The 11,390-nt window shown below is 46.4% G+C and overlaps 1 protein-coding gene across 1 annotated transcript in view; it reads right to left on the bottom strand.

Moving 5' to 3' along the window:
• The window catches only part of rybpb (RING1 and YY1 binding protein b), a 25,086-nt gene extending 14,297 nt beyond the window's left edge, over positions 1-10,789 (bottom strand). Inside the window, exons 1-2 of the mRNA XM_083660737.1 lie at positions 10,673-10,789; positions 9,896-10,021 (exon numbers count right to left, since the gene is read on the bottom strand). Of these exons, the coding sequence (XP_083516863.1) occupies positions 9,896-10,021; positions 10,673-10,698 (152 nt within the window). The 5' untranslated portion in view covers positions 10,699-10,789. The remainder of the gene's footprint in view (positions 1-9,895; positions 10,022-10,672) is intronic.
• Between the last annotated feature and the right edge of the window lie 601 nt (positions 10,790-11,390).

The following is an 11,390-nucleotide window of genomic DNA, read 5'->3' as shown; positions in this document are numbered from 1 at the left end:
GCAATTCGACCAAAAGGGGGCGCCATAAACGCGAGAAATGGGCATGGCTTAACATAAAAAAGGCTGTAACTCCACACCTGTTTGTCCAATGATCGCGAAACTTGTCAGATATATCAAGGAGGATGTCCTAGTCAGAATCAGAAGCTTTGTCATCTGCGCAAGGCTTGAACCCCGCCCATCGCCGCTTGCGGCTATATTTTCTAGTTGTTATTGTAATAACAATTTCCCACAACAGCATGTTTTGTATTTGTGCATTTCAAATAAAATACTACTTTTCCAGTCATATATTGTCATTATTCAAGTTTAAAAAAATATTGTTAAAATCGTATCGTATCGTATCGTTATCGTGAACCCAGTATCGTGATACGTATCGTATCGTGAACTGAGTGTATCGTGACACCCCTAATGTGCAGTGAGTCTCATTTATAAAATACACACACAAATTAGAAGGACCTGAGTGATAAATAGTCCAACAGTCCAAAAGGTGCACGATGAAGTTAAAAAGAATAATATAAAGTAAATGAAGAGAGTAACATGTTGTGGTAAGAGAAGCAGCTATGATGTAGGTGGAGACAGACAGAGTGATGTGCACGAGTGTGCACGAGTGTGCCTGCTTGTGTGTGAAAGAGACTGAGTCTCCACACACTGACAAGCCTTCCCCTCTTGTGACTGACCTTTCAGTGCTACAAAGTGCCTGGCATGGCAGAGATTGACAGGCAGCCATTGCCAAGGCACTAAGCATGTGTGAGCTCCTTCCATCTGCAGCAATGTGTCACATGGCTCTGTATCACTCAACACTCCCCCCCCCCCAGTCTCTCCTCTCTCTCCATCATTCTGTCTTTGTCTCTCTTCCCTGCTCGCTTCACTTTAAGTAGCTCTCTCCTTCACCTCTCCTCCCCTCAGTCTCTCCCTCTGCTTTGCCTCTGCTGTGCTGTGCTGGGCTGTGCTGTGCTCTGCTGTGCTGTGCTGTGCTGTGCTGTGCTGAGTTATCTGTCTGCTGGACCCGCTCACCCCGTCTTGTTGCTGCCTGCTGTCGTGCGTTCTGCTCACTCGGCTGTTGTGTAAACAGCCTGGTTCAAATTAGCTCAACAAGTCATCAAGCAGCACTGCCAGAGGGGACGTTACGCCTTCACAGTAGCCTTTCATGCAGACGACACAAGGAGAACAACAGCAAACAAACAAACAAACAAACAAACAAACCAAGACAACAAGTGAGGAAACGTGACACTGCCCAGGTCAAACACTGTAGCCATGATTCAAACCTGTCAAAGTGATTTTCTGTCTCCTGGGGGCTATGGTTTCTCAATACACTTAGACTAACCATGCCCGACTAGAGCTGTGGAACTAGAAACACGATCCAAATCACACTACAACTAAGGATGGCGAAAATTATTCCCCCCCCGATCGACAAGCGAGCCTCGTTAACCTATTCTCGTTAACGTTAACCGACAGGGGAGGGGGGGCTTGGGTCAGACAGCGAGCTGTAACATTAGTCGTGACACACTTTTTTTTCCGTTTGGTGTATTTTAGTGTCACGACTCATGCTGCAGTGTTTCTCTGCTCTCTGTTGGGGCTATTTCTCCACATAACGTGCACACACACGCACACACTGACTGACACGCACACACACACGCACACACGCACACACACTGACTGACGCACACACGCGCGCACACACATACTAGAGACACACACAGACAGACTACCGGAGGGACACGTTAATTACCTCATGGTCATAACACATAGGAAGCCAAGACGGTGCTATTTTGTTTCACTAGCAAAAGTTAAGTACAGAGTTCCCACACCTTCAACATCAAATTCAAGGACTTCTTTAGGATTTTTCAAGGTGCAATTAACCAAATTCAAGGACCAAACACGACATCGTTTTGAGACATGAATTACTGTTACAACTCTGACAAGTGTTATAATGACAACTAGCAGAAGCTCACAGACAAAAAGAGAGGGTTGAATGTGTGAACACTTTGTGCTGCGTTAGACGCAAATGACAGAAATCCACTGACTGCAACGCAACACACTGTACTTCTGTCAGCAGTTCCTCAACAGCCACTGTCAATTGGGGGGGAGGGGGGGAGTATATTTTCTTCTTCTTCTACCGTTTAACTGTTAGCGGTTAAACAGTTAGCTGTTGACATTCCTAACTACAACTTTACCAAGAAGGCCAAAGGTCAATTCCAGTTTCTCTCTTGGTCACAAATGTAGTGACTGAATGGCACATGTCAAACGGCACTGTTCCTACTCATGCATGGATGATGGCAGTGGTAGGCGGAGAGGAGGCTGTCCAGCCTGGCCCTCAGTCTCTCCTTCCCTGGGTAATGATGTGCTCCGCTCTGCCTTGGCCCCTGGAGACTCTCGGCTGAGTGAACACATCCCCCCCCCCCCCTCCCTGCCCCGCCCGCCCCCACACCTCAACACACACGCACACAAAAAGGTCCAGACGCTCCACTCTTCTCTGTCCCTTTGCTGCACTGTCTCTCTCCTTGTCCTCACTTGCCCTCCCTCTTACTTTCAGCTTGCTGTGACTTCACATTTAACAACTCATTCACTCCCTCCCTCCCTCCCTCCCTCTCTCTCTCCCTCCCTCCCTCCCTCCTCTGTGTCCTCTTCTGCCCTATTCTGGATCGTTCTGAGAGCGCTCGCTCGCTGTCACACTCGCCCTCGTCTGTTCCTGAGTGGGAGGAGCCCCAATTCTCTCAACATTTCTCTTTGTTTTGTCAGTTTGCCAAATTGGCTATTGTATTTAATTAATCACTCACACACTCTGCCAAATCTCATGAAGTAATTAAGAACTTTTCAATCTGCCAATTAACACATACAGATTAGGGCTGGGGTCCGCTCGCGCTCAGGGTTTTTAGTGCAGATGCCGATAATGCTGGATAAGCAAAAGCAGTTTCCTCTGAGCGGGGAGGGGGGGGGCTGCTGTGGGGGGAGGGGTGACTGCTCTGTGGGGGGAGGGGCGGCTGAGGAACTGCAGATAAATGGAGTGCCAGCATGTCCCTCTTATGTAATTCCATTAGCCCAGACAATTTGCCTTAATGTGACAGTGGTAGGATCCACGGATTATAATGACTCTATTCCATCATTCCAACAGACAGAGAGGCGCACGCTGAGACACACAAACAAAGACATACACCGCAATCATTTTCCAATAATTGTGCAGCCTCAACACAAGACACACACACACAGATTATGGATGCACGTTTACTTTTCAGGGGCCCAGTGCAAACTCATGGCACACAACCACTACATGTAGCCTATATACGATACAGTTCTACATAATGGGAATCTCTGAATTTATGGATTTCCTATTTGGGCTTATTTAAAAAGCCACCGCCTAAATGCGTAACACATTTCCTTCAGTATTGTAGATGTGTAAATATTTATAAAGTTATGGACATGTTCTAGCCACAGCCTATACTTATTGAAATGTAGGCTTACCACAGTGATCAGAATGAGACCATCCAGCTCTAGAAAAAAGCCTTCTGGTCCATTTTCTCCAACCTTCTACATGTGAAACGAGCAGAAAATCCAGTTGTTTTGCTGTGATTTCTGACCTGTTCCTCTTGATCAAATTGCGCTAGTAGGTGGTGAATTGCCTTAAACTTGGTATTGACCTGATATTGAAATTTCCATATTTTACACTACTGCTGCATATAACAACAGGGCAGTGGTGGCCCAATGGTTAGGGAAGCGGGCTTGTGACCGGAAGGTCGTCGGTTCAATCCCCGGGACCGGCAGGATAAATCTGGGTGGGGAAAGTGAAAAGGCAGTGCTTGCCCCTCCCTCATTACCACCACTGAGGTGCCCTTGAGCAAGGCCCTTAACCCCAACTGCTCCAGTGGAGCTGATCAGTGGCCAGCAGATCAGACTGTGGTTGTACTGGTCAGCTTCCAGGTATGAATGTGTGTGTGAATGTGAACAGGGCACTCCTGAAAAAGAGAGCATTGCTCTCAGTGAGACTCTCCCTGTATAAATAAAGGTAAAAAAAAAAAAAAAAAAAAAAAAAAACAATTGTAATACCAGTTCAATTATGGTGTCATTTCAGTTCAGCAGTCTGAGGTTCAGATAAATGAGGTACTCTAGCTGGTTTATTTAATCTAGTCATAACATTTTGCTAACTTGAGTGACAGGCTATTTGCTCTGCTTTAGAGTATGTGTCGAACTACTGGGAATTAGGTTGAGAAGAACACAGATAACAGTACAGCTGTCAAAGACTGAGGGAGCCTACCTCAAGCCTTCCTGTGATCCCAACCATCAATCAACTTTAGAGGGCTCCTAATGGTCTCTCCCTGGGCCCCAGGGCTGCCAGAGGTGCATACCAAACACCAGCACACCGCAAACTGACGTACAGCAACACAGTGTCACGTTCACACAGCACACAGCGCAGAAGTGACGTGCAGCAACACAGTGTCGCGTTCACACAGCGATCGGGTTCAGGTGCCAGAAACACTTGAATATGAGAGGCAGCGTGCACCTCACAGCGGGTACTAATGCAAACTCTTCTCCAATTACTGCAGAAGCAGGCACCGAACATGAACACAAAGGAGGCCCAAACACGTTGGCTACTTGGACTTGTAGATTAGCAGAGAGGTCAGGTGCAAAACCCAGAGAGCTTTCTTGTTTCAGAGTCGGAGTCAGAGGCTAGATTTAGCCCAGTCGGGTATCGTGTTACATCAGCGAGCCGGATCGGGTCAACAGGTTCTTTAGGGTGCGCTTGGCTGCGGAGAGCGGGGGCCTCTCTCTGCATGCTGATGCCCTGGCTCCAGCATTTTGCTCCCGTTAACACACATTCTTGCCCCCGTTAGCACAAATCAGTGCTGCATGACCCACAGTTATCTACCTGCTTGTGCATAAGGTGCTGCTTGTGCATAAGGTGCTGCTTGTGCATAAGGTGCTGCTTGTGCATAAGGTGCTGCTTGTGCACAAGGTGCTGCTTGTGCATAAGGTGCTGCTTGTGCATAAGGTGCGACTGAAGTCTTTAAGCCTCTATCTGTTCACACCATCACTGACTCATGTAGAACCATGTGACTTGAGACATGTGTATTTCTCCGTCAGCACCTGTAGAAACAGCTGCTGTCTGAGAACTGAGCTCAAGGGTATAGAAACATATCCATTTGATCACACATTTTTATGTCGGAAGGACATTTGGGTTAAAACCTGCAAAAGTATAAATTTGCGTCCACACCTCTAGCGGCCACATCATTGTGCTACTGTTTGACCTAGCTGACTATTAGCTATAGTGCCAACAGCGTTTCAGCAATAAGTGTTGTGCCGATTGGCGATCGGATCGTATATCGGCAATTAAACGGCTGAATGACGATTGATTTTCCCTAGCCGATGAGTATCCAGCCCCCCACCCCCCACGCAGTGTGTGTGTGTGTGTGTGTGTGTGTGTGTGTGTGTGTGTGTGTGAGACAGTGGCTGCCTGGCGAGAGATGTGTGACGCAGCAGTGTGTGTTTAGGCTATTTGTCAGTGAATAAATGCTACTACTGTACATTTAAACATGTTTCTGATGTCCGCAATGAGCCTCGTTAATAAAATATTTAATTACAAACCCGTTTCCCGTCGCTGCGTCTCGTCTCCTCTTTTTTCTTTTTCTTTCTCCAACTCGCACCAACACACAGACTTAGCAGATGCTTTCATCCAAACAGACGTACATCTGAGCTTTATACAACACAAGCAATGATCTAGTCCATACATGGGCAACATACGGCCCGCGGGCCGTATGCGGCCCGCGGGCGCCCCCTGTGTGGCCCGCGATGGAATTGAAAAAAAAAAAAAAAAATTTTTTTTTTTTTTTTACAGTGCACCTGAACGCAACATGCAAGATACCCGCTGAATAAGTGTCCAAATGTTCATGTCATTCTGGCCAATACTCTTCTGTTATAGCATTTCAGTCTGGAATATGGAATATATTTCAATAATATTTATGACTAAAAGGCTAAAAGTAATCTCATGTGTAAGAAATGACTGTTCTACATTGAAGTAGAAATTTAAATAATTAACTTGTTGGTTTTGGATTTATTTAGCTTCAAGAGTGCATTTTTGTTCTTGTGTGACCCTCAACACAGGCTTTGAGAATCCCGGGCCACTTATTGATACTTAAGCTTAAAATAACCCACTCATATTCTGGTTTATTTCAAGAAAAACATTTCGGCTAGTGGAAATTCGAATTGGCTGGTAACTTTAAAATCTAGCAGCCATATTGGTAGGTGGTCAAAAAAGTTAATTTCAAGCACTGAAGAGGGAGAGCGGGTGGTGACATAGGAGTGAGTGAGAAAAGGATCAAATATTGGTGGTTAAGACTGAATAATGACATCACAACTGTTAATTTAAAATGAGTTATTCCTCTAAACCTGGCTTCAAATGCCCAAAATGTTTCGCGCTGGCGCCGTTCAGCCCTCAGCAAAAACTGGTAGCGAGGACATTTTTTTGTGGCCCTCTCTATCATCAAAGTTGCCCATCCATGGGTTACGGCGTGACAATATTTGTTCGGCCCCCGGCAACAATCTGGGTTTCTCATGTGGCCCCCCATGAAAAACAGTTGCCCACCCCTGATCTAGTCAGACGACAACAACATGAGTAAGTGCCATGAGGCCAAGCTTGAGTCCGAATGGACCTGGGTGCCACCAGGCAGTGCACAGGATCTTTAACCATATCCATGACCATAGTGTTACTCTTATGGAGCTGAGGACACAGTCAGGTTTTGGTGAGCAAGCCAGGCGGCATGTGGAGAACGAGAGAGAAAAAAAGAAAAAAGATGAGACGCAGATCAAAGCACAAGCGATGGCAAACAGGTTTATAATTCAATATTTTATTAACCAGGCTTGTTGTGGACATCACAAACATGTTTAAATGTAGTTGTAGGTAGCATTTATTCACTGACAAATAGCCTAAACACACACTGTGCTGAGTGTGTGCTCACATCTCACTGCTCGCTAGGCAGCCACTGTCACACAACAAACAAACACACACACACACACACACACACACACACACACACACATACACACACGATGCGTTGGCATCAGTGATCTCAAAGGGTGAGGATAGGATGATGTGACCGTGGTCAAGATGGCCCAACACTATCAGCAATAGGTGGACATCTGCATTACTGGCTGTGATGCTGCCCAAAAGCAGCATCCAAATGGTCCTTGCAGCTAAACAGGGACGGGAGTGACCACAGTCTGACTTGACTCAGCCAGGTCACAGAAACATCTTCTACATTTGGCAACTGGTTTGTCAAGTTGCTTGTGGTGCGAACATGCGGAAGAGGAGCTATGCCAGAGTATATGGGTACATACACAGCCGTGCTACTAATCCAGGGTGCAGCTAGAGCAGGAACAGCAGCATTCAGGAACAAGTAATCCAGCACACACCAGGAGTGTTAGATTGACTTATTTATTTAATTTATATAAAATGTGGGGGCGAACAACACATTTCGCATCGTTGCTTCTTCAGGTACTCTCTTCACTTGATTGGGATCAGGCGTGGGTTTACAAAGATGTTCTGTGCCAACAGCTGGTGATAGGAAGGAGCTATCTTAATTATATATATAATCTATCATTTAGCTCACTGTATAGAGGTCGACCGATAGTGGATTTTTAAAGACCGATATAACAACGATAGTTTGGAGCAGTAAAAACCGCAGATTAATCGGCCGATATCAGCCCACTGGGACTTTTTTTTTTACACTGTCGGAAATGAACAATCTTTGACTTTAATAGACGCTCTTATTATAAATTGTCTTGAACGCCGTCTACAACTACAATTCCAAAAGCTATTCCTACACATAACAAGCCATTTCAAGCATTGACAGAAGCATGTGATATTGACTGGAAGCTAGCTTGCTTATAACCGTTGTGCTGTGTATGCCAAAGCATAGCCTGTGCACTAACGAGATATAGACATCAATACCTAAAGCTCACCTACCTTAAAACAAGCACAAAACAACTAGAGTCATACAAGTACAAAGAGTGAGGAATTCCAGTAATGAGTGAATACATGCGTTATGACTCACAAAGGCTCACTCAAGCTAGAGCTTCAGATAAAAGGAGCAAGACAAACCATCACACACTCTTGTAAGTGTGGATCATTTGGCTGACAGACAGCATGCTGCTCTGCCCCGTGCTCTGCTGGAATACATCAAAACCCGGGGAGAAAAGATGGCTAATTAGTGCTCATTAGAATAAGAGGCAGCCCCACAATGGTAAACAATTGAATCAATCAAAGGATAACTACTCAGATCAAATGGGGATGTGTGACAGCCACTCCAGTGGCGTCATGTGCTCCCATTTACCAAACAGAGGCAGCTGGGCTGTTGCCAAAGCACTGGGGTGGAGGAGGAGGAGGACTACGACACGACATGCTTCTCTCTCTCCGCTTCCTGCTTGGCACAGCGTGCGTAGCCTGCATCATCAGCTATGAGCTTAAACTGCACGCTGGGAGGAAAAGATCATGGGGGGAGGGGAACCGAGGGGAAGCCAGATAAATAAGACCGGGCCCAGAGTCTTTTTAGATTCTCAGTAAACCGACGTCAGTGTGTTTTCCCTGTTTGCGGCGTGCAAAGGGGTGTCAGCTGAGACACTCATTGTAAAACCACAGCTGGAAAGGTCAGGGCACTTGTCAACAGAGCCACAAGTGACTCATATATCTCTCATATCTCATCGTGCAACTGATGACATGCGCGTGTAAAACGCACACTGTGACACAGGCAACTTCCAATCAAAAACAATTCCCCCAGAACAGGGGGGGCGGCGGCAGTATACACAAAAGCGAAAGGGAAAGCACTATACTGCGATTGCATCTCAATTTCCCATAAGGCATAGCCTTCTGCTGACATCACAACATTCCTGACTTTGGCTCAGAGGACCTGTGAGGGACACATGAGCTCAGAGGGCCTGTGTGTGTCGGGGACACATGAGCCTCAAACTACAAATATTGATATGATTCATCTGGAGGGAGGAATTTTCAGAAAACAAACATCAGTAAAGCCACATTTAACACAGCTTCCAAACAAAACAATTTTGTGGGAAAACCCCCTTAGTTTTGAAAGTGTTTGATTGGTGGTTTGATTGGATCTTTTTTTTAGGCGACGACGTGCTGGTAAACCTTTTGTGTGAACACTCGTGAAAAGACCCAGTCTTACCCAAGACAAGTGAGAAAAGGGAAACTGTCTAAATGACAACACCAATTACCCATTTCTCTAATTCTCATTCTCATATTCTATTCTTAATTGCAGACAATACTCCCGTCATGGCTGTGGATACACCTTGTGTGCTGTCAGCTTGACTTGTCACACCATTCAATGACAGACAGCCTTTGCAATCCTACAGGTAGGTGAATGTTCACATTGTTTCAGTCTACAAAAACCATCAGTCCTTTCACTGTAGCCTGCTGCTCTGTTGATGCACTGTAGCCATGAAGTATGGTCCCTCTCCCTCTCCCCCCACCCCATCCCCCCCTCTGGCTAGAGAGGCAGTCAGCGCACCTACAACGAATGCATACAGGCTCTGTAACGTTATTCACGAGAGAGACTATGGATAATCCAGCCGACAGATGTTCGAGAATTTGTCCATCAACAAGTCCATAATCCCCATTCCTTCAAAGACAAATGGGCTGTCGATCAAAGTTGTCATTCCAATAAATTGCGATGCAATGCTGCTGCAACCAGCCCAGCCAGCCAAGGGAAAAACGAGACGCTCAGACGAGAGAGAGGGAGGGAGAGAGAGAGATGGATAGAGAGAGGGAGAGAGAGAGAGAGAGAGATGGATAGAGAGTGAGAGAGAGAGATGGATAGAGAGAGAGAGAGCGAGAGAGAGGGAGAGAGAGAGAGAGAGAGATGGATAGAGAGAGGGGGGAGAGAGCGCTACGTACCTTGTGGATGTGCCCTTCCTCACATCGCAGATGCTGCATTTGAAAGCCTCGGCAGTGTTCTTGAAGGTGCAGACGCTACAGTCCCAGTAGCCGTCATCAGCGCTCGGCTTGGCTTGTCTTTTTGGCCTTTACAAATGAAACACATGTTAAGGTCAAAGTTGGTTTTTAAAACACACTAATTCAGAAATTAACACGAACGAGGGTTGCGATCAACAACAGAACGCCCCATGCAGTCTACGTGCTCCCTGGCATGGCACAAAGGCATGACCGTGTTGTCATTAATGTTGGGTTCGAGTCCAGGCAAGTAACGTTAACGTAACGTAACGTTCGAGGTCTGGGGTTAAAACCCCACACACACACCGGCGAAGCGGGCGACTGTCCACACCGTCCGATTGTATCGCCAGCTAGGCTAGCAAGCAGGCGAGCATTACTGGAAAATGTCGGTATCGAAGCTTAGCATGTCGGCTAACGAAACGAATATAACGCAATGTGCATTTCGACATTGACCCCCCGACCGTCTTTATCTGAGCGGAAGAGCGTTTGAGGGAATGCCAGCCAGGCGTCTCCAGTGAAAAAGCTCCCTTTGTCTGTGAAGTGACTGGGCTGTAGGCAGCGAGAGAGACGCCGCCATAGTGAAGCACTGCTCTAGCTAGCTGTGGCAGATCCGCTGGAAAAAAAAGGCAGAAACGCTCCCTGTGTTGAGGGGGAAACGCATCCGAATAGCGAGCCCCAAAACGCCCTAAACAAGTATACATCGACAGCGGGCGGTTGCGTTACCTGGTAGGGCTCTTTTTGTCGCCCATGGTGAAGAATAATCCTCGGGAATAAAGAAGGAAAATGGGGCTCGTGCTGTAATTGTCAGTGAGATCCAGATCGTCTCGAGCCGCTGCTGCTGAAGCTGCTGGCAGACAGGCTCCGCTCAGCGCTGGCTCGAGGCACGGCACAGCGACTGACTGCACCACCACGTGACCGCCCCCACGGCCAATCACAGCGCGGTTTGGATTAAAAGTCTGCATGGATTTTAGTATTTTAATAATTACTGGATATTTTTGACAGAACTCAGAAACACGTATGCAATTTACATAGAATACAGACAGTGGGTCAACAACAATGATAATAGCTATTATTATTATAGCCTATTAATAATGCATGCTTTTATATAACTTTTCAAAGCAGTGCAGCACAAGAAAAAAATGCATTCCGGGGTCATATGAGGTAAATAATTATAATAATAAATATGTGGAGCAATGGTGGAAGATCGATTTGGATTGTTTGCAAAATGTTCATTTTGATGAGTTGCCCTGCACAGCAGCACCACAGACTGCATCCAAGTTTGGAAAGAATAAAGTTCATATCAGGACACTAGTGTGAGGAGAGTTACCAGGCAGACAGGCGCATATGCAGCAGGGTGGCCTGGCGGTTAGAGCACAGCCTGGCTTTAAGCATCTGGTGAGCATCTGCCCTGCTGAAGTGTCCTTGAGCAAGACATTGACTT

This window comes from Poromitra crassiceps, assembly GCF_964638095.1.
Source record: "Poromitra crassiceps genome assembly, chromosome: 25".
In the NCBI taxonomy this organism is placed as follows: Eukaryota; Metazoa; Chordata; class Actinopteri; order Beryciformes; family Melamphaidae; genus Poromitra; species Poromitra crassiceps.
Note: the sequence above shows the minus strand (reverse complement) of the source record. Positions and strands in the feature narration are given on the sequence as shown.